Below are 21,080 nucleotides of genomic sequence, written 5' to 3'. Positions count from 1 at the left end.
ATATGATGAGTGACACATGATGTCTTGCCATAATGTTGTCTTTTCTTTACATGTGTTGGCTGTGTAGTGACAGTCGAAAGGATAAAATCTTGTAAACTCTTGTATTTCAGGACTAATTCTGTCCCTCCATTTGTCCCACTGGTTTGGGTTGCTGGTAAGGCATGATTTGCATTATGTTCTTTGAATGTCAGATTTTCTTCAGTCAGCTAATATTTGTTAAGCTCAAGATTTTGAAAACACACATGAATTTTGATTGCCACTATATTTTGATTGCACAGTTTGATATGAAGGGGCCCAGCTCGCAGTCGGGCAGTTGCCCATCAGGGAACTGTAAGTGCTCAGACCTAGGCCTGAAGTTATGGTGTGTGAACCTGTGTCACTTTCTGAAAACTGGTGTCACTTTCTGAAAACTGGGTTCTAGGAACTCAGGTCTGCTCTTGCTGCAGAGAAAGAAGTCAACTGTCCATGTTAAGATAATGGTGAATCCAGCAACTAAGCATCCAGAACTGAAGGATGGCTGGTACAGATTCTCAAAGCAGATTGTGCCCCCTGGACATGCCATCTCCTTGGGGAGAGACCTTCCATAATGTTGGCTCCCTCCTTCTCAGTGTTAATGGGAAGTTCTGCCTGCTCCTATAGGAGAGTCCTGGCTTCCAAGTCTCTGCTTTGTACTGGAGCCACATCAGGGGCACTTGGCTTCTTGCTGGACATTTGCCTGTTTTGAGAACTGTAGTATCAGCAAATGTTGGGAACTCAGGCCAGCTTTTCCAAACAGAGAAGGGCAGCAGGTAAGGCCTAAGAGCTTTATAGCAACAGGTTGGTGAAGAGCATTATCTTACCTGAAGGAGATGCTGGGGAGATTTGGGCTCAATACCTGTAGATGTCAAGTTTGGATTCAGTAAATTTTTCATAGTGTCTTTCAAGTCTGCTACATGCATGACTCTTAGAGGTCTTGACTTCTGTCAGGTACAAAGGAAATATTCCTCTTGGTCACTGTAAGTAAAGAGCTACTGCCTTAATCTGTTCTAAAGTTGGAGTGGTCACTGTGGGCTAAGGTGTGTTCATGTAGCGTAACATTTCCTGCTATGTGTGTGGCAGGACATGGAAAGTCTCCACTTTCTGCGCTTCTACTGCCATTCATGAGATCACCTTAGTCAGAAAGGTATTCTTTAAACAGCATCTTCATATTTTCTCCTTGTCCTCTGAGAAACCAACTTTCCTCTACACTCCTTCTCAAGAAAACCCTACCTTTCTCCTTTCTGTTGTGACATGGTACCTTCTGGGCAGCCCACACAGAGGCATTACCGCTAAGAACTACACTTCCCCATCCCTTTGTGTTAGTCTGGTAATTGGATTCATTTAATCTCCTTTTGTCGTCATTCTTTTTTACTGTATCCCAATTCCCTTTGGACCAGATTTGAGAGATAGACAGGGATCGGAGGCTGCCAGCAGGTACAGAGTGAACTGGGCAAGGGAACAAGAAAACAAGGAGTGGCAGGGAAATGATGTGGGAAAGAAGCTAGAGACAAAAATGAGGGGAAAATGCAGATAATAAATAGACTGTGATTTCTTACCCAGCAGTATGTGGAAGGGAGACAGTGTGCATTCTGATGGACATAAAAGTCCAGACAAGGAAGCAGCAAAAACAGATGACTCAGAACTGACCAAAATCCAAGGGCTCCAGATCCTTCCTGAAGGCATTGAGAATATCTATTTGGAGACGTCTGTGGCATGCTTTTAGCTTCATTGCAGGGCTTGATTAATTGATCTGCTGGAGCTCTTCCACACTTCAGTACAGCTGAAATCCTATTTTCTGAGCCACAGTTAATTGAGGCTCTCAGTTACCTGAAGGATTAATATCTTCTCAGAGTTATGACTTCAGCACATAAATACCACTAAGACTTTACTGTATAAATCTTTAAACACTGATGAACTAATGTCTTAGGGCCAAATCTAGTACCTAGTGTTCTGTACACATCTAGTGTTCTGTAAACCTTTACTTCTAATGGTGTGTAAGACCACTGTGAAAACGTTGAAGCCAGATTTGCAGCATATTCTTTGAATATTGTCCATCATTGCAAAGGTATGTTTGTTAGGTGTTTACTCACAGGGAAAACACAAAATAAGAAGAATTACACTTAAACAAGTATTACCAAAAAATGCACGTCAATTTTCACCAACATGTTCTTGTATGTGCTGCAACCCTTGCTAAAGCAGAAAAGCAGATACACATCTGATTCTCCCAGTCTGAAGAAAAAACACAGTAGCTACGATAATGTGCCAATGAAAGTGATTAAAAAGTAATGAGAAGCAGTTATTTTTACATAAGTACTGTTTGGGTAATAAGGATATGAAGAAGGAGGACATTGGCAGTACAGCTCATGGGCAGGGAGAAGACTTCAGTTCGGTCCGCTGCTACTCATGCTCCTGTCATTTGAAGAGACTGAAGTATCCTACTATGTATGTGTCTTCTTTGCACTTTTTCAAATTTAAGAGTAATTATGATATATAACATAGGGTTATATATCATAATTATCCCTAAGATAAAGATCCCTAAGGCATTTCTTAGAAATATGAACATGCATGTTATAGAACTAAATAGTAGTAAGCATGAATTTGTAAAATTATACTATGCCATAACTTTTTAACTTGCAGAAATAACTGGGCACTATGAATATGAAACATGCTGCAGTAGTTCAAGTTCACCTGCAGTGGATCAATTAGCTGACAGAATTTATAGACTCAGAATTCATTAGGGGAATTGTCTCATGGAGGTTTTTGTTTGGGTTTTTCTTTTTTTAGCTCTTCAGAGTTAATTCAGATCTTCTTGAGGAGCTCTCATTATATTCATCAAAAGCATCTAAATAATTCTGCTGGATTAAAGGGAAGAAAGACAACCTGCATGGGACTTTTTTTTAAGCACAGTTTGGCTTGGTAGTGGGGAAATGGGGAGAAAGCCACTGCAAACGGGAGCTTTGAAAAAAAAAATGAGCCAGGCAGTGCTCAAGAACTTAATCAGGCATGAATGCGACATCCACTGAGGTCTCCCCTGCAGTGCTTGTGTGAGACAAATCGACCATTATTTCTTGGTCTACCATCAGTCCATCTTCTGATCACTTCCCTCTCGCCTGCCAAGGCTGCATCACCTGCAGAAGCAAATGTGAGTATAGAAGTGCTCCTCTTGCACAGTGGGGTCTCACGTGAAGTGGGGCAGTCTGTAAGTCCTTTCTCCTTACTTGGCCTGGTGCATCAGTTTAATCTGTATTTTACCTCAACCTATTATATCCATTTCAGAGCTGAAATTATAAAATATTAAAGTGTAATCTTGACGCATTCTTACAGCCATAAGTCGAAGTCCTGCCCTGATCACAGAATGGGTCAGGTTGGGAGGGACCACAGTGGGTCATCTGTTCCAAACTCCCTGCTCAGGCACATGGCACAGCATTGCATCCAGACAGTTCTTGCATATCTTGAATATCTGCAGTGAGGGAGACACCACAACCTCTCTGGGCAATCTGTCCAATACTTGATCACCCACAGAGTAAGGAAGTTCTTCCACATATTCAGGTGGAACTTCCTGCATCAGTTTCTGCCCATTGCCTCTTGGCCTTGCGTGGAGTTACTCTTCCTCAGGTTCAGGACTCTGCATTTGTGTTAAATTTCAGGCAGTTCTTCTCTGCCTATCTCTCCAACCTGTTGAGATCCTTCTGAAGGGCTGTGCAGCACTGGGGGTATTGGCCACTCCGTCCAGCTTGGTGTCATCAGTGAATTTATTGCTGCAACCAGATTTCTGTAGAGAAACTCAGTCCTTCATATACTTTCTCTGTTAGGTCTATGCTTGTTTCTTGTGGAGTGAGCTCTTGGCCTCTTCATTGCCAGCAGAGTTATGCACAGAGGCAGGTCAGTCAGGGAAAGGACAGAGTGTTCTTGGAGGTCCATGTGTGGTTTCCACAGACTTGATTTTTTTTTTTTTTAAATATTCTCAGCAAGCTGGAAAAGAAGGTCCTACTAGAGAAAGAAGGAAAATTTTTGTGCTGGCCTAGCTCAGGCTCCCAAATAACTTTATATTAGAGGAACTATTTCTATTTTATCTATTTGAAATATAATTTGCTGATGATGGAAAGCATTTTCAAAACTTCGAGTATAGAAGCTCCCTATTTTCCCGAAAACAGCACAATGTGAGCAGCCTCAATGCAAGCATGGTCATCCATGGGCAGTCTCCATGCATTGTTTGCTCTCTGCTGAGAATTGCATAGTTGGCAGCTGTATTTCTCATTTTCAGGAAGCTGCTGCCCACCCCATTTTAAGTGCCTCAGTGATGAATGTAATTTGTTTTCCTGAGGAGACTGAATAGCTCCCATACATTCAGAGCCTTTTGGTTGGTATTACTGTCACTCAATTAAAAGTTTTGCATCACCAAGTTCAATTATCTACTTAAGGCTTTTCACAAATCTGCATTTCTTACTGAATCCAATCTTGGCCTTATGTTTGGATGCTTCTCCCACTAATGTAATGCTTTTCAACTTGATTCTTTTATCATGAATTGCTGCCCAACAGAACAACACTTTTCTCCTTTATGTCCCTCTTGAGACCTTCTTGTGCAGTATTGCTTACCAGACATCAAATAATTTGGTGGGGCTGGGAAATAAGATGCTTGGGAAAACCTGTAGTTTTAATTGTTCTGTAAGTGCTCAAGTGACTTGTGACCATTAAATTGAACAGTCCTCAGCTCATGCAATGATGTGCTGTGGCTTGTGATAGCCCCCCTAAATGTATTCTCCATTCCCTTTATGCCTTATTATGTATTTTTTGTTTTATTTTGGATGAAGTCTTTTACAGGAGGAGCTGTGATTTGTGGATTTTCTTAGTGCCTAGGACAGTGGAACCAGTAATGTTTGGGCTACCACAGATTGGTGTCTGCCCTTGGGATGCTCCTAATCAAGAGGAAGTCTGTGAGGATTCTTGCAAGCATATTGTAAAAAGGAAGTTTGCATTGAGGTTGGGCCCACTGGAATCATGACAGTAGAGAAGGCAAATATTGAGACAGTGCCAGTGTGTTGATGTTTGTCTCTTTGCACTTGTGGTAAAAGCCATGTGATTCAAAAACACTTAACAGTGATCTTTGCAATGGGTTAACTTTATTGTAGATGTCTGAGACCTCATCTAGATTCAATTTTTAGACATCTAGTATAGTGACTAAATATTTTGCAAGCAGTAAAAAAAGAAACAGAAAGTAAATAGATTTTTATTAAGTTTGTGGTATAGAACCAGGAAAGAGAAATCTTCATTGCACAGAGGAAATGGGGTGAGGGTAAAACAGGACATGGCTTGTTGGATATGTTTATATGAGTCTTTGGCTTTTGTAGGGAGGTACAAGGCAACAGAAATAATTGGTGAGGGGATCCTTGGAATGAAAATGGGGGGGGGAAGAGGGAAGGGCCCTCTGTGGATTTGATCCAACTTCATTAATAAATTGGCAAAATTACAAGGGTGCTCCCAGTTGACAGTTCAAATACATTTCATGTAAAGCTGTAGAGAGGAGTGCAAGGACTAAGGATCACAAGTGAAAAGGTTAGGCTTATAGAAAAGAGAGGAAAACCATACAATCCCTTGACAACCTAGTAAAATCTTTACAATCATTTTCTTCTCTGGGTAATGTCATTACATATTACAGAAATATCACAGAATATTCTGAGGTGAAAGGGACCCACAAGGATCATCAAGTCCAACTCTTAAGTGAATGGCCCATACAGGGATCAAACCCACAATCTTGGCATTATTAGCATCATGCTCTAACCAACTGAGCTAATTACATTATTATTACATTTTACATTATTTCAATCATTAATCTCATCTTAACCCATGAATTTTACTTCCTCTGCCCCCCACCCTGATTCTTCTTCCCATCCCACTGGAGAGCAGTGAGCAAGTGGTTGTCTGGCACTTATATGCTAGCTGGGTTTAAATCATGATGCCTTCTTACTGCTTTCCCTTCTGTACCTCTGACTTCTGACTTGTTCTTGAAATTATGTCAGAATGGAGTAATGATGTGAGGATTCAGAGTCCTAAGCTTATCAACTGGATTGGCAAACTAACCAAGTAACATTGCATTGACAAACTCTCCTTGGTTTTCAGTGCCCTTATGCATCAGCTTCCTATGGACTGTGTGGATATTTGTGCACCTCCTGCATATTTCTCATGTGCCACCTCCTCTGCTGTTTTGCAGGGTTTCTTGGGACTGAATTGTCAGGAGACATGAGGCACTCTCTAGTGATTTTTTTATTCTTTCACCTAAAGCTCACTATGTGCTGTTGACCTTTGTAGCATGTAATAATGGCTCAGTGTCCTGTGTGAAAGGAATTCTGCCATTAGAAAATGGGTCTTTGCCCAAGCATCCAAATCATATGAACTGTCAAGGCTTTGGTTGTTTGTGTGTCTGGTTAAGAGAAATGTGACCGGATCATGGATACAGCTCTGTCCTTTTCACTTTCAGTATTCCCCTGTGCATATCTTCTTCGTGTTTATTATTACAGTTCTATTTTTCCTTACAGAAGTTTCTCTTATCTCCTGTCAGAATTTCAGTTGCACATTAATACTTTGTACAGAGAGGCACTGTGTTTACAGGGCAGGGCAGGAACAGCCTCCAAATGGCATGGCGTAACTGTACATAAAGTTAGCGTGGTCCTTTCTCTACCACATTGTGTCATGGAACTGACAAGTGCAGAGAAAGTGCTTGGTAAAGAGTCCAGAGAAGCTCAACTTGAAAGAGTAAGTGTCTAAGAATGAAAGAGGTCAAATTCATACTGTGGTGTAAATTTGCAAGGCTTCAGTAAAATTATGCTTATAATCACCTCATGTCATTGACTGTAGCATGGCAGACTTGTGTGTCTCTACAGAAAGTGTAAAAGCTAATTGTGCTGAAACAGCTGAGTGATAAGCAAATTGTGCCTTTTCAAAAACTCTTCACCAGTTTCTTCCTGTATAGACAATTAGAGTTTGTTCTCATTTCCTATTTATCAGGACTAACTACCCCTCTCTGGGCTCAGCTGTTCCTTTTTATTTTCCTCCTTTGTGCTTTGCTGTCTTGAAGCCAAATCTGAATAGATTTCAGTGGCTCTCTTATGCTTTTTGACTTGGTATCAGGAAGTCTGACACCATAAGAAAATTATTTTTAAAACACTAGCCATACAATGAGTGAGTTCTTCCACAGGCAAAATAAAAGTTCAGCTGAATAATGAGTGCAAGGTATGGTGTCTGTAAGTGTAAAATCTCTGAATTTTCTCCAGTTCCCCATGTAGCTCCCATCAAAGCTCAGTTTTAGACTACAGTAAACAATTTGGGTATAGAGACAGTAGGCAACAGCTGGAAAGGCCCAGTTTTACAATGCTGTGTTCAACTAATCTGTTTCACAGTAGAATCAGAAAAGTAAGGTATAATGCTGCTTCTTGAAATGAGCAAACAGGTGATGTGTGCTCCTTGTGAGATTGCTATCTTTTTCTGCTGACTTGCAACCAGTAAATTCTTTTGCTACCTTGCTCCTGGCAAAGCTCCTGTACTTATCAACACCCTCCTCATTGCCAATGCAATACCAGTGGCGTCCCATTTTTCAGGCAGAGCAGTATACCTTATTCAAGCCCATCCTGAGTTATGGAGTGACACCTTTAAGGTGACACCTTTCCCCAGGACTTAAAATCTGCTGTGGTGAAAATGAGAGTCACTTCTTTCTCAGTTTTATCCTTTGTTACAAGTTTGTACATAGCGTTGCCATCTAGGGGACAAGGACTTGTGACATCCTCATTGACACCTCTCCCTCTCTCTCCCTCTTCTTTTCAGAGTGCTGCTGGGGTGAGTGCAGAAGAATGGCTGCAGCAGAACCTCTGACCGCTTTCTCACGGTGGTACCTGTACGCCATCCACGGCTACTTCTGTGAGGTGATGTTCACAGCTGCCTGGGAGTTTGTGGTCAACTTCAACTGGAAGTTCCCAGGTGTTACCAGTGTGTGGGCACTCTTCATCTATGGCACCTCCATCCTCATTGTGGAGAAGATGTATCTGTATCTCAAAGACAAGTGTAACATTTTAGTGCGCTGCTTCATTTACACACTGTGGACATACCTCTGGGAGTTCACCACTGGCCTCATCCTACGCCAGTTCAATGCCTGCCCATGGGACTATTCCCAGTTTGATTTTGACTTCATGGGCCTGATCACCCTGGAGTATGCCATCCCATGGTTTTGTGCTTCTTTCATCATGGAGCAGCTGGTGATCAGAAACACCCTGCGCTTACGATTTGATGAGACTGCCGAGCCCGGCGCCCCCACCGCACCCGTTGGCTTGGCCAATGGCCACGTGAAGACGGATTGAGCAATGACTTAGAACCATACTTAGCAATCTGAGAGAGCCCAGACCTCTGCCACGGACAGTCAGCTCTGGCTCTGAGGTACTGCTCCTTGCTGTATAAGATTCATAAACCCCATTTTTCTAATGGGGATGTGCATGGGATATACCAGAAAAAATGGAACCAATAGATTTTCTATGGATTTTACTCTTTGGGCTCCAAGGACCAATATCAGTTACTTGTTAGTTAGGTTGTTTCTGATTTTAACTTATTACTGATGAAAGCAGTCCTTTTGCTTAAACTTTAAAGTGGAGAAAGAAGAAAAAAGAAATGCTACAGCGGAAATGCATCCAAAAAACCCCACCTAATCAGTGGATGGGCATGGACACGCCAGCTGAGTTAGTGATTGGCTTACTCCATTAGGCAATATTCAGGTGCTTGCTTGCAACCAATACCTCCCGTGGGACCTGAGATGCTGCAGGAACAAGCAAAATCCATCTGCTGTTGAGAAGTACCTAAGACTGTCAGTCTGCTGGGGAGGTAGATGGTGTTCCCCTCATCAGGTCCCATTGGCCTCTCCCCAGGTTCTTTGTTGCACCATGAAATAATCCGGTGCTGGACATCTTGCTGACTTTATACAGATCTTGTACTTTTTGAAATCTCAGTCCTGATACTCCTGATACTCACTAGAATTTTTTTCTCTCTCTTTTTTTTTTTTTTTTTTTTTTTTTTTTTTTGTCCTAATAAAGGCCTTTATTGCCAAGTGAGTTTTACCATAATCTGTGCTATCTGAATCTTGGCAAAAGGCGCAAGAAATAGTGCAAGTCTTCCCATCTTCTTTGTCCCCCCAACACAGATCTTGCTGCAGATTCCAGCTCCCATCTCAGCCGTGCAAACCTTGTAGAGACTATATAGCCCACTAGACTTTTCTGCCTTCCTTTCCAGGGATTCCTGTTTCTGGTGATGTGGATGACTTAGTCTGGCTGCAGCCCATTGTATTTGAAGGTTAAAACCTTCATGAGGCTAACCCAGGATGTGGTCCTCTGGCACTGACTTCTGTGTTCCTTCAGCACTAGCAGGCCTTGGCTCAGTTCTGCCTAGTGTTCTGCTCAGTGTGTCAAGTGGATTTGCTTTTTCTTCTCATATTCTGCTTTAAATAACCACAACCATATTGTCATGACAGTAATTTGAGGCAGCAAGAGATATACCATGCTGCCTGATACATTTACTAAAAAAAAAACCAAACAAACAAAACCCAAAACACCAGTCTCTGAAAAACATGCACTTCTTCGTGCCCTGCCTGAATGAGGCTTTGACTTAAGGTGTGAGAGCAGCAATAGAGAGGTGGAGTAGGAGGGACTGCTGTGGCTTCACTGTAGACCTATCTGCATCAGTTTGAAATTTAACCTATTAGGAACACTTACGGAGGACAAGGACAGTTGTGGTGCAGGGAAGGTATTTGACAGTGGCAACCACAAGTTTGTAATTTACTCTGTCAGGTCTTGGCCTTTGAAGTTAGTGAGAAACATTGAGGTTGCAGCTGTCAGATGTCTCACTCCTGAAGTGATTTATGGAGAAGGTTTGCCAGAGTTGTCCCATAAGGCCAGATTAATTTTTCTTGTTCTTCCACCACAGTCAGCAGAGCTGTACCAGGGATAATTTGGCTTGAAATGCAAATCTATTGTAGGATTCCACTATTATTTTGGAACTAGTTGGGCCAGTTCTGTGTATGTCCCTTGGCTCTGGTAGAGGGTGATCAGCTATGAACCTGCTCCTTGCCCTGGTGCAGCCAGTCCTGAGAGGAAGAGCATTGCTGGCCCTGTGAGTAAAATTGCTTTTTGATTCTGCTCTTACAGGGCACTGTTAATCCTTTTCTTTTATTGCACAGAGAGCAATTATATTATTCCTTCCCATCTCCTTTTCACATGGCATCCATTGCTGGCAATGGACACATGAAAACAGCGGTGGCATGGAGTTAATCAAATCTGCCATGGGTATGCAATGTATCCTCAATCACTGAGAATACTTAGGAGGGTATTTAGAGTTTCCTTTTTATAGTTCATTAAATTAAAAGAGAACAAACACTGAACAGATAGTTCTTTTGATGCTGTGATGCCAGTGTTATGAAATCAGAAGAACAGTATGTAGTTTATCAGCCTTGTTGGTCTCAGGAGTATAGATCCAGGCAAAATAGTTACCTGAAACTGTACATGGAGGGAGAAAAAGAGCTTTGTATGTGGGATAATGTAGATGAGCTCTACTGGAGCAGAACAAGAATTGCAAAGTGCAGATGTGAGTTGGGATCTCACCATTTTGGCCCTGGTTATGTCACAATCATCAAATGCTGTGTCTAAAGCTGGGTTGTCCTCTCACAGCATAGCTTAAATGTCATGTTGTGCTGCCTCCTACACCACCACCGCATCATGTAAAACCCTCAGCTTTATAGAAAGATCCTTAAGATCCCTGCTTTCTCCTTAGCTGTTACAAAACTCTTTGGAAAGGTTGAAAGGAGTTAGCAATGTGGTGTGGAGGACTGGCTGTCCACAGAGCTCACCTGGTGTGCAATAGCAGTCATGTCTGTTATTGTCTGTACAGAAGGTCCCATATAAATGACACTTTATTTGTGTTTTGCTGAGTGATGTAATATTTAACTGCTCAAAATATGGAAGGGTTTCCCAGCAGCATCTAGTGTCCTAGGGCATTATTCTTATTGCCCGTGTCATTGAAACAGCTGTTGTAGTCTGCTTTCCACTGGTGTCTGACGTGTACTACCCAGCTATTGCATCTTCATAGAGTGGTAATTTATACCCAGAAGTGCACTTTACTTGCAGCTTGCACACCAGAAACAGAAAAGGACCTGGCAAATTCTTAAATCATTTAATTATGTATAATACCACATACCTAATGCAGCAGGATTAGCCAGACTTCTCCTTTCTGAGCAACATGGCTGCTGTCAGAGCTTTGTCTTTTCTGCAAAATCTCCTTTTTTGATACATGTGATGCTTCTTATAACATCGTGCAGAACTGCCCAGAGCACGTTACCAGGATCTCAGTGGCAGCTCAGTGAGAGCTCAGGAGCTGGACTGGAGTTGAAGAGACATTTACATTAAGAAGAAAACAAACGCACAAGGCCTAACATTTGTTTGTATGTGTATCTTCCTCAGTAGATTAAAGTTGCCTGTTTTGAGTTCACCAGCAATAAAAAAACCCTTGTGATTTATCTACCTTGTCCTAACTGCAGCAAAGAGAAAGTGACCCTGATCTCTGCCTTTCTTTTCCAGGGGTGGTGGGATATGGACTCCCTGAGGTTCCAGTTTTGCATCTGTTCTCTTGCTTATCTCATGTACAGTCTGCCCTAAAGGATCTCAAAGTATGTGATAAATAAATACAGAGTCTGGTGTCTGTCACACAAGAGGCAGTTCAAGCATTACTGTGGTATCTGTTCATACTCCAAAGATCTTGCCAGAGGTGACTGTTTGATCTACAGCAGGACCAGATGGCATTTCAGTCTTTGGTGTTATAATTGAGAGAAATGTGTACATACATAGCAGGTACTATTGAGCCTTTGGTCTGAGTGCATTTTGTAATTAAAGCAGAATAATCCAATCGAGATTTTGCTTGACTAGTCCTGTGACTATAAAAGGTAAAAAAAGACTGCAGAGCTTTAGCTACTTTGAGAATTAGGAAGCAGATCACTGAAGTCTTGAGTTCAGTAGCACTGCTCGGCTGCTGACTGGTTTTCTAAAACCTGCAGAGAAAGAAAGGGGATTTCTTCACTCATGGAGACTTCTGTCCTTTCTGTAAATAAAACATGAGGCACAACCAAGATGTGAACTGAAACCAAATGTTTTTGTATTTTAGTTTATCTTAGGCCCTGAAAACATGCAACATGGGAAGCTTGCAGACCTGAGCTCTTTTCCTCCACTTCTGCCTGCAAAATGCAGCTAAACCATCTGAGGGGGAGAATACTCTCTTCCCCTTCCTTCCTGCACATTGGCAGCTGCCAAATCCCTCTGAGGTTCATCCTCTGTTGTAAAAGGAAATTTTTCTTTTTATACGGCCCCTTACCAAACCAGAAGCTGTTAGTAATGTGTGTCACCTTACCCAGCTGCTTTGGCATCTATAGACCATTTTGGGTCATAGAGCTGGTGAGGACAGATGAAAATTGTCATTGTTTGGCAAATGCCCTCCCTTTGAACCTGTCTTCTCATACTCCTCTTGGAGTGTCCTGAGCTAACTGCTGGGGAAGGGACATTCCCTTCCTTCCACCTTCTGTCCCAGAGAATGGAGCAAGCTCTGCAGCTGCTCAGGGGCCTTGGCACCACTCAAGGTTTTATGCCAACACAGGTCTGTCTCCACTTGGCCATGGGAGCTTTGATTCTCAGAGCTGTAAGGCTCTGAACTTCAGGCTCATCACAAGCAAGGCTTCCACAGACCTCAGTGAATTTCTACCATGTGGAGTAGCTTACATCTTTTAGGATGGCAAGGGTTTGCACCATCAAGGGTTTGACCACTGGTCAGACAGCTTTGTGAACAAGAGGGGAAGTTACAGAAGCAGGTGGTACCCCAGGACCTGCTCTGCCTTTGGCCCCTGGGCAACTAGCACAGATGCGGAAGGAAAAGGTGCTGTTTTGGCAGAAGTCCTAGGCAGGGATTGGGGATGCACTGGTTACTTTATGTCCAAAGGCACCACATTTTTAAATACAAAGTTGTGCTTTCTGACTGAAATCTTCACTACTTGTGGAAATGCAGCTGTTTGCTTGCCCCAAAGTGCATGATTGCTTGAACTTACTCTGAACTAGAAGGAGCACTCAAAATCTCCAGTCCTCCTCCTCTCTAGGTGATTCCCAACTTACAACTTACTTGTGGAAAAATGCGTTGCCTTGGGATGTGCAAGGCAACATTAAACCAATATAGGTCCTAAAAGCCATATAGTGCTGTGCTCCATCCTGCTGAGTTAATCATGCTGAGAAGCAGAATAAACACACCTCAGTGTGTGCTGCCATTTGGCTATGCCACTTCCGGACCTGAATTAGTCCTGAACACCTACTCATGAATTCATTTTGCCTTACAAAATGTACTCTTAATTCCATGCTTCAGAGGGAGCAAGACAGAGATCCTATATAAGCTTCAACACTGCTTCTTATCTTACTTCTGCTCTTACTTGTTTAAAATTTCAGCTGTTTAATTGAGGCCTTGAAGACCAAATGTGGAAGGTGACTTTTTACACCTCTGGAGCAGGTCTGTATCATCACACAACTGCACTCTGCATTGCATGGCATGTGCTGTGCAGCTCCCGTGCACAGCCAGGATGGGTTTCCACCATATAAGGACTGTGATGAGTAGGGAGGGGATAAAAACACCCTTGATAATGGTGGCAGAGCAAGGACTGGTGGTGACAGTCCTAAATCTTCAAGAGTTAGACAGGTTGAAAGAATCTCTTCATAATCTCTCCACCTGGCACTTCTCATAGGTCTAAAGCAAATTGGCAGACTTTTTATTCTAAGAGATGCAGACCATTTCTTTGACTCCTTACTCCAGAGTCTGGGCAGCTCACTCCTATTGTAGGCACTGAATTTTCTGATGTGAATGACCTTCGTTAGTGTCTCAGAAAATAGCAGTTTTTAAATGGTAATCCCAAATGTTTGACGTCAGTTTGTATTTATGCTTTAGTCAATTTAGGTGCTAAAGACCCTTAAGTATCTGGTGATGCTGTTTGTTTATACTGGTGTTTGGCATACAGTCCTGCTTTAATGCTATAATGCAGAAAAAAGAGAAGGAAATACAAGCAATTTCCTCTTCAATAAAAATACATAAACATGCAGTTGAGACAACATTTATTAAATAGGTGAGATATGCATATGCTTAGAGATGTCTGGCCTTTCAAAAAGGGGACACTTTCCAGTGAAGAATGTTACTTTCCATTGTAGGTAATCACCTTTGCAACATTTCTATATTGCTATTTCAGCAATATAGAAATTCTTTACCTTAGAATTCTGGTGGTTCTTTACCTTAGTATTTTGGGAATGAGAATAATAGTATTTTCACAGTTCACTGAAGGATCTTTGTAGTGCTTTTCACAAACCAATAAAATAATTATTGCTTCTGAAGTATTACTGAAGTGGGTCAGAATTAACCCCAAATAGCACTGATCAGGAGCTGGTGAAAATGTCCTTACAATTCCCTAAAGGTAACTTAAGAAAGAAAAGGGAGTTTAACACTTAACCTCTTAGATAAGTTTCCAGATTTGTGGAGTGATTTCATAACGTTCCAACAAAGTTGGGAAACTGGGGAAGTGCTACTTTGTTTCCACCATGTGAAGCTGTCCCAGAAATGGCTGTGCATATCATGACATTGCTCTGTCTCCCCAAGTCAAAGCCAGCACGTGAAGGGACTGTCAGAGCTGATAGGCAGCCCAGTATAAAACAGGACTGATTCCCTCTGTCTGCTACATAATCCCATCTCCATCAGTAGAGTACTTTTGGGTAAATATTGCTAGGGGCAACAAGCTATGTCAAAGGTTAAACTGAGGTGACCATCTGCTCTAGCAGCTCTTGTTGCAGTTACTGCAGAGCTTATCTGTGATGCTGTTTCTGTTGTCAGACCACTCATCTGATACCACAGCTCTTCCTATTGCTCCTCTTTCTCCTTTGCTCCTTTGGGGTAATCTGTCCTTCTCCATGCTTTGTCTCCACTGCAAGCCCATGCTGCAGTAACAGGTGCCCAAGCCCCCCTACCCCAAGACTGAACCTCACCTTAGGCAACTGAACAAAAATGCTGTGTTAAATAATTGCTGATGAGCTGTACCTTCCAGTGAAGCCCACAACAGTTGCAGTTGTCAGTGTTTTGTAAAGCAGAAAACATTTTACACACTTGCCTTCAGGCACCAGTACAGCAGGAAGTAGGCAATTACTGTTCTGTGTTTGCTCTACTTTCCACACAATGGTACACAATAGGTTTTCAAGGCTAAATTCAGCAAAAAGCTTATCTGGTCAATCTCTTTGATTGATATTAGATTTGATACTATTTGATATTGATATTTGATTTGATATTGAATACATAATTTCACCTTATCCTTCACATAAATGTGTATACACATAGTGAATGTGTTTAGATGCACAAACTTAGCTGATGGCATACATGCTGCATTGTAACTTCTACCAGCAAAAGGAAGCCATCCCCTGTTTAGCTGCCCACTCATTGCCACTTTCTTGAGCAGATGAAATCCAGAGAATATCCAAAATAAAGCCCAGATCATATGAAAAAGTTAAGATTTGAGTTGGATGTTCTTGACCTTGCAAGCTGCATATCTGTGTGCTTTGGCATGGCCTCAGTTAGATGTGTCAGGGGATGAAAGCCTCTAATCAATGAGCAGTCAGCTCAGAGAGGGAAGTTAGGCCTAGATTTTCCAAACATGCTTCACCTACAGTGTTGAAATCAGATTAAGGCAAAACATACCATAGTATCCTGCTTCATCTTTACAAAAAGGGGAGTTGTTGCTTGGGGGCCTTCTGGTTCCTTTGATAGGGTTTGGCTTCCAGTCTGTGTGCACTCTATTATTGCTCAGGAGAGCTCAGGAGAGCAGTGTGTACCCTTCTGAGTCAAACCCATCCCATCCACTCCTCTTTCTCAGCTAAAGCATCAACCAAAAGTACTCCCACCCAGGCTGCAGTGACATCCTGTTCTTCTGCTGCTCCATCTTTTGTGCACTGGATCTGTCTGCCGTCTCCAATCTCAGTCACACTGCAGATTGTCCAGGCCATGCCTTGTGTTTATGTAGTCACACTGACGTAAACATGTCCCTAACCCGATCTGTAAGTGCTTAATTACCAGAGAGAGTAAGCATTAAAAAAAGTTTCTTGAAATTTTCAAGGATAAGAGTAAACATCTAGCTCTGTTCCACCAATGAAAGAACTTCACCAAAATGCTCAAGAGGGTACCTGTGTTGTCCCTTTCCATCCAGCCCTGTCTGCCACACAGGAAGGCAAATCCCTGATAAGAATCTGAGCATGCCAGCAACACCAGAGTGGAGCATGGCTTGTGGCACACTAGGAGCCTCGTCTGTGTGACTCCTCTTCAGGTGACACACAGGTGTCCACCTTAGCCAATACTGGCATTCTCTAGTGAAACAGCTTTTTAATGTCGCTGATGGTGAAGTGGCTCTTCAGCAGGGCCTGATTTGAGTTAGCATGGTAATGATAATGATACTTTGACAAGTGTGATGACAGAGCACAGCTGTCCTTTGATCTTGCAGTAAGGGCAGCACAGCCCCTTGCAGCGTGCTTATGGTGGGGCTTTGTGCTGCATGACTGCTGAAAGTAGTGCAAACATCTCCAAACAGCAGCACAGGCTGCAGTTCTTCTGGCCATTGACCTCTGGGCATGGCCCCGGCATGAAGCTTGTGGTGTTACACTCTCCCAGCAAGGCTGCCTGCAACCTTATAGCTGCTGGCAAAGCCAGCAGTAAGTGTGGCCTTGACTGCTGTCATGTATGGTTCATTAAACCTTATTTCTCTGCTTTGTCTTCCATTGCCCATCCTGTCCTTCCTCTCTGCCTCACTAGCTGCCTCCTGGCAAGGTCTTACCGCCTGTTAGAACTATAGTGTTCATCTCTATTTCCTGTTTTGGATCTGGTGACTTAATCCTTGCCACTTGACAATTTTTCTTGGCTGAGGCTTCACAGCTTCACATTGTTATGTCCAGCTCTTTGTTGTAACCTCCCTATGGCCACTCTCCCCCTCCTCAGGAATCCCTGTTTGGATCAGCTGTGTCCCCAATCTGGGCACCCCCATCCAGTTATGCAGCTTTTACTGCCATCTCTTCCCCATGTCCCAGACCTTTGCCTCCCTCCTAGCTTGCCACCATCTCACTAGACCAGCATTATTCTTGGCTCCTCTGGTATCTCTTCCTGAATGAATTACCAACAACTCAAACCACTGCAGCCAGGGTGGATTTCTAGTCCCTGTTTTCTTCTCATGTACCCCACTTTTGTCCTTTCTCCCAGGAAGATATGTAACAAATGGGAGAGGCAGAGACATCTTTCTCTTCTGCTTTTCCATATTTGCCTTTATGTTTAAGGCATTAAACTTAAATTAAACTTAAATTAAATTCTTTTCCCTGCTCTCTGAAGTCTCCCTCCTGGACTGGCGCTGGTATTTCACCTTACTCATCCTGTACCCAAGATGTTTTCTTCAGCTGACCTGCTAGCATATACCCTTCTCCCCATGCCAGTCTGTCTCACTAGCCCCACAAAACCCAGCAAATTAAGTCATCTGCGTATCTATTTCACATATTTATGAGTGAGATACTAATCCCTGCATAGTGAAAGGGTCATATGTACAAAAGGGGAAATGAGGACACCTGCATTAAAGGGAAAAGTGGGGGAAGGGAAGATGGAGACGGAGAGCAAGGGCAGGGCAGATGTCAAGGAGATGAGTTTACAGTGCTGAAAAAAAATACAGAAAACTGAAACGAGAGCAGATCTGAGTATCATTGGCAAGCCCTATTGATTGTTCTTTCCTTGCTAGTTCTGCATTTAAAGCACTCTTTTCTGTTCCCTACACCTAGGTCTTCAGAGCAGAGACCAAGGCCTCAACTGGCTCAGAAAAAAATAAAAAAATAAATCTAAAAAACAGGAAACATCCCTTTTCTCTGTGTCTTCTATGAAAAGAAACATCTCTCCTACCCTTTCAGGCCCAGTGGGAAAGTTGATCTGTCAGACTGATCCATTTGCCAAGACTGTCCTCCCAGGCCTCCTTGCCAGTAGTCACTGTGCAAGCAGGGAAGCTCTTCCTGGCTTCCCCAGCACAGCTCATGCACCACGAGGTCCCAGTGGGCAAAGGATTTGCACGTGATGCCATGATCATGACCTTGCGAAACGGCTCCGTTTCCCATCTGTTGTGTGCTATTACCTTCCCAGGACATAAAAGCATAAAAGCATGTGAAATGTCTGCTGGATACAGAAACCTTTCAGGCTGAAGCCACGATAACATATCCCTCCTTAAGGCAATAGAAAGAGATTGTGGTTTTTATTGCCCTGTAAAGGATTCTGCAGTGAGTGAGCTGGAGATTTGACAGTTGCATCCCAGTCATATTTTAACACAGCACAGACAGCAGATGCTTCAAGAAGATTATATTTCTTCGTGTGCATTGGGTCTCCAGGGAGATTACACACTCAGGGTCAAGGGCTTTAGGGGGCTGGCTTTACAACCCTGCAGGAGGATTTTTCTGTTACAAGCAAAAAATATCTGAAAAACACAGGGCATTCTGCCAAGCCTTCTATATGGACTCAGCAGGAAACGCTGCTCCCAAGAGGTATTTTACCCACAGCTCTGTCAGGGATAACTTTTATTATAACAATAGCATTGATCAAATATCCCCATTGCTGCTCCACCTTGCAGCCCAAGTATTGAGGGTGAGCCTGAGCAGAGGAGCAGCAGTTACTCATTGAACTGTTAAAAGGCTATTTGTGTGGGGGAAAACTGGTTCTTTAAAGGCAGGCAGAAATGGGCACTTTGTCACAGTAGGGTATTTTTGAAATACCTCTCAGTATCAGTACAACTCAAATGCAGATACAGGCACTCCAGGGTGCCAGCTCACAGCCAGGGTGCTCAGTAGCCTCTGGGACCAGCCTGGCTCAGCACAGGCAGGTGGTACTCACCCGTGTTCTGGAAAGTGCTGGAGCCAGACACTCCCAACAAAGGAGTGCCTGTGTAGCCCAGCTGCTTGCATGCACCAGCACAGACATGGTTCCTGAAGAAAAGGAAAAGGTAGTGTCCTTAGTCTGGACTAATTTCTTTGTTATTCTGTGTCTCATGCTTGCAGGCTCTTGCTCAGAGCTTGCAGGCTCTGTGTAAAATCCTACTAAATCACAGAGGGAATGTTTTATGCTCACTGAATGGTGAAATCAGTAACATTGGATGAGAACCAAAGGGAACATGGACCTTACTTGTTACTAAACCCTGCTTCAGACAAAGCTGCTTCAAATTTTCATGTTTTAATAAGGAAAGGACATTGACCAGAGAAACCAGGATTTGCCTCAAGTGCTGAAATCTGCACAAGAGAAGGGAACTGGTTTTAGCAAGTGCCCTCCAAAACCTGCAGATCCATATGGGACACCAGTATGGCTTTGCAGTGCTGCTGGCCTAAAAACATGAACTGCCCCACTATGTTCCCCCTTCCCTCATGCACAGAGGCTAATGGTGCCAGAAACAGTAAATATCAGGAAATGTTTCTGAGGTGGAATGTAGATAATAAATTTCATTTTACCAAGTGATCAGTCTTCCTACCTTGGTGCATAAGAAGAAAGTCTTGCCCTTCTTGGATTCCCTCAATATCCACACTTTTGTGGCTGAATTGGTGTCAGCAATTTCCTTTTTTCTTCAAGTTTTGAACAGGAAGAAGGAGGAATGGAAGCACTTGTAAGCAGAGGAAATTAGCAGTGGGGAGGAAAGACTGTGAGAATTACTGCCCATATGAACCTATTTTTTTTTCATTTAATTTAAAATACATAGTTTTGATATTATGAGTTTATTTTGATTGTTGACAGACTGCACAAAAAGAGCCAGTGTGTTACTCTAGGCATTTTTGGCAGATAGAAAGGAAGGCTATCCAGTTAGGATCAGCGGCTAACCCACAGCAAAGCTTAATCTCCAGCCAAAAGCTTAATCTAACAGAAACCAAACATCTGCCCTTCTTGGGTACGCTGGGATGGAGACAGAAGTCTTGGCTTCTGGATGGCTCCAGAATTGTTCTTTATCGTCTGACCCTTCCCAGATGGCAAAGCAGGGCCTGGGCACTCTCTCTGTGGTTTAGGTACAAGACTATGGTGTAGGATGGCAGAATTATAGCTAGAAAACTTCAGAGCAAACCATACATAGGTCTAGTACAATTAACGGTATCCCTCTCTTGCACTGTAAAACATTCTGCTCTTTCTGGATTTTCTATCCCAGTGTCTTTCTTCATACACAGCAGATTGAAACCATTATCCCTGGAATAAGAGGGTGAATGCTGCTTTTGTTTCCACTCCATCTCATTTCTGACCTCTGCTGCTTTTTACTATTCTAGTCCTGGTTTATAATAGGAAATTGAAAGCTCAAAGATTTTCTTCACATCTGACATTCATTCATCGTCCCAGCTTCTTTTTGCCCCAGTAAGATTAAAGACAGAGAGAAAGAAACAATCAAAACTGTGTGTTTATGGTGTGTGTTTTTAATATCCAAACCTCTGTTTCTGTTCTGAGCCTGATTTACTATAACTTTATTCACTTCACTGACCTCAAGTCATCTTGCTCATCTGCCCATTCCCCAGCCGTGATGACTTGTCTATATTTCTGATCCTATCATTCAAGCCTAGATATGTAAAAAGTGACCATAGATTTAGAGTGACTCAAGTTTTACCAGTCTGGGACATTTCTCTCCTGATTCTCTTCAGATGACTCCAGTTAGAAGTATGTCAGCTGTGCACCCTTGGGGATGAAAGTATTTCAAGCTGGAAGCTCTAAAATGAAGCCAGCTCAAATTAGAGGCTTTAAAAAATCATTTGGCCTTTGTATGTGACTTGGTGCGTTCCCACTGCGAGGTCAGGGAAACACACAGCTCCCAGTGGAAGCTGAATGAGAGCCAGTTGAATCAAACTTTTGGTACCATACGGCTGTTGAGACACACAGCCCAGGATACACACGTCCCTACTGATGCCATGACAGCACAGCTGATGAAAGTCAGTGATGAATGCAGGATATCTCTA

At 42.8% G+C, this 21,080-nt stretch overlaps 1 protein-coding gene across 1 annotated transcript in view; it reads left to right on the top strand.

Annotated features, from left to right (window-relative positions):
• Positions 1-11,943, top strand: part of TMEM229B (transmembrane protein 229B) — a 35,835-nt gene extending 23,892 nt beyond the window's left edge. Inside the window, exon 3 of the mRNA XM_066321373.1 lies at positions 7,834-11,943. Within this exon, the coding sequence (XP_066177470.1) occupies positions 7,860-8,363 (504 nt within the window). The 5' untranslated portion in view covers positions 7,834-7,859 and the 3' untranslated portion in view covers positions 8,364-11,943. The remainder of the gene's footprint in view (positions 1-7,833) is intronic.
• The last annotated feature ends 9,137 nt before the right edge of the window (positions 11,944-21,080 follow it).

The sequence above is a fragment of the Sylvia atricapilla genome, chromosome 6 (assembly GCF_009819655.1).
Source record: "Sylvia atricapilla isolate bSylAtr1 chromosome 6, bSylAtr1.pri, whole genome shotgun sequence".
NCBI classification, from domain to species: Eukaryota; Metazoa; Chordata; class Aves; order Passeriformes; family Sylviidae; genus Sylvia; species Sylvia atricapilla.
This window is presented reverse-complemented; position numbering and strand designations above follow the sequence as displayed.